A 328-nucleotide genomic window follows, 5' to 3' on the forward strand; every position below is an offset into this window, starting at 1 on the left:
TTAAAATATAGTAAATAAAGTCATTAAATATATAAAGTTTTTATTATTTGATAAAAAATATGGCCTATATTTTTTAAATTTCTAAGAATTTATTAATCTCAAAGCATTTGAAAATATAGAAATAATCGAAAATATTAATAAGGATTTTACACCTGAATAAAATGATATAATCTACCAAAATATTGAAGAGAAAAACTTATAATTAACAAAAAAAAAACATTCTAATATTGATTTTAGAATTAATTATGAAATTGTAAATAATGATAATAATTACTAATAATATAAAACTTTCGAAGAAATAGTTATTGATTTGTTAAAATTACTACAA

The 328-nt window shown here is 15.5% G+C and overlaps 1 protein-coding gene across 1 annotated transcript in view; it reads left to right on the forward strand. All coding sequences in view use genetic code 6, as the record gives it.

The window, feature by feature from the left end:
* Positions 1-260: 260 nt before the first annotated feature.
* Positions 261-328, forward strand: part of IMG5_097910 (hypothetical protein) — a gene marked incomplete at both ends in the record, with an annotated part of 195 nt that continues 127 nt past the window's right edge. Inside the window, one exon of the mRNA XM_004035482.1 lies at positions 261-328. This exon is cut by the window's right edge and continues 127 nt beyond it. Coding sequence (XP_004035530.1) covers positions 261-328 — 68 coding nt within the window.

Source organism: Ichthyophthirius multifiliis (assembly GCF_000220395.1).
Source record: "Ichthyophthirius multifiliis unplaced genomic scaffold scaff_1120509250838, whole genome shotgun sequence".
In the NCBI taxonomy this organism is placed as follows: domain Eukaryota; phylum Ciliophora; class Oligohymenophorea; order Hymenostomatida; genus Ichthyophthirius; species Ichthyophthirius multifiliis.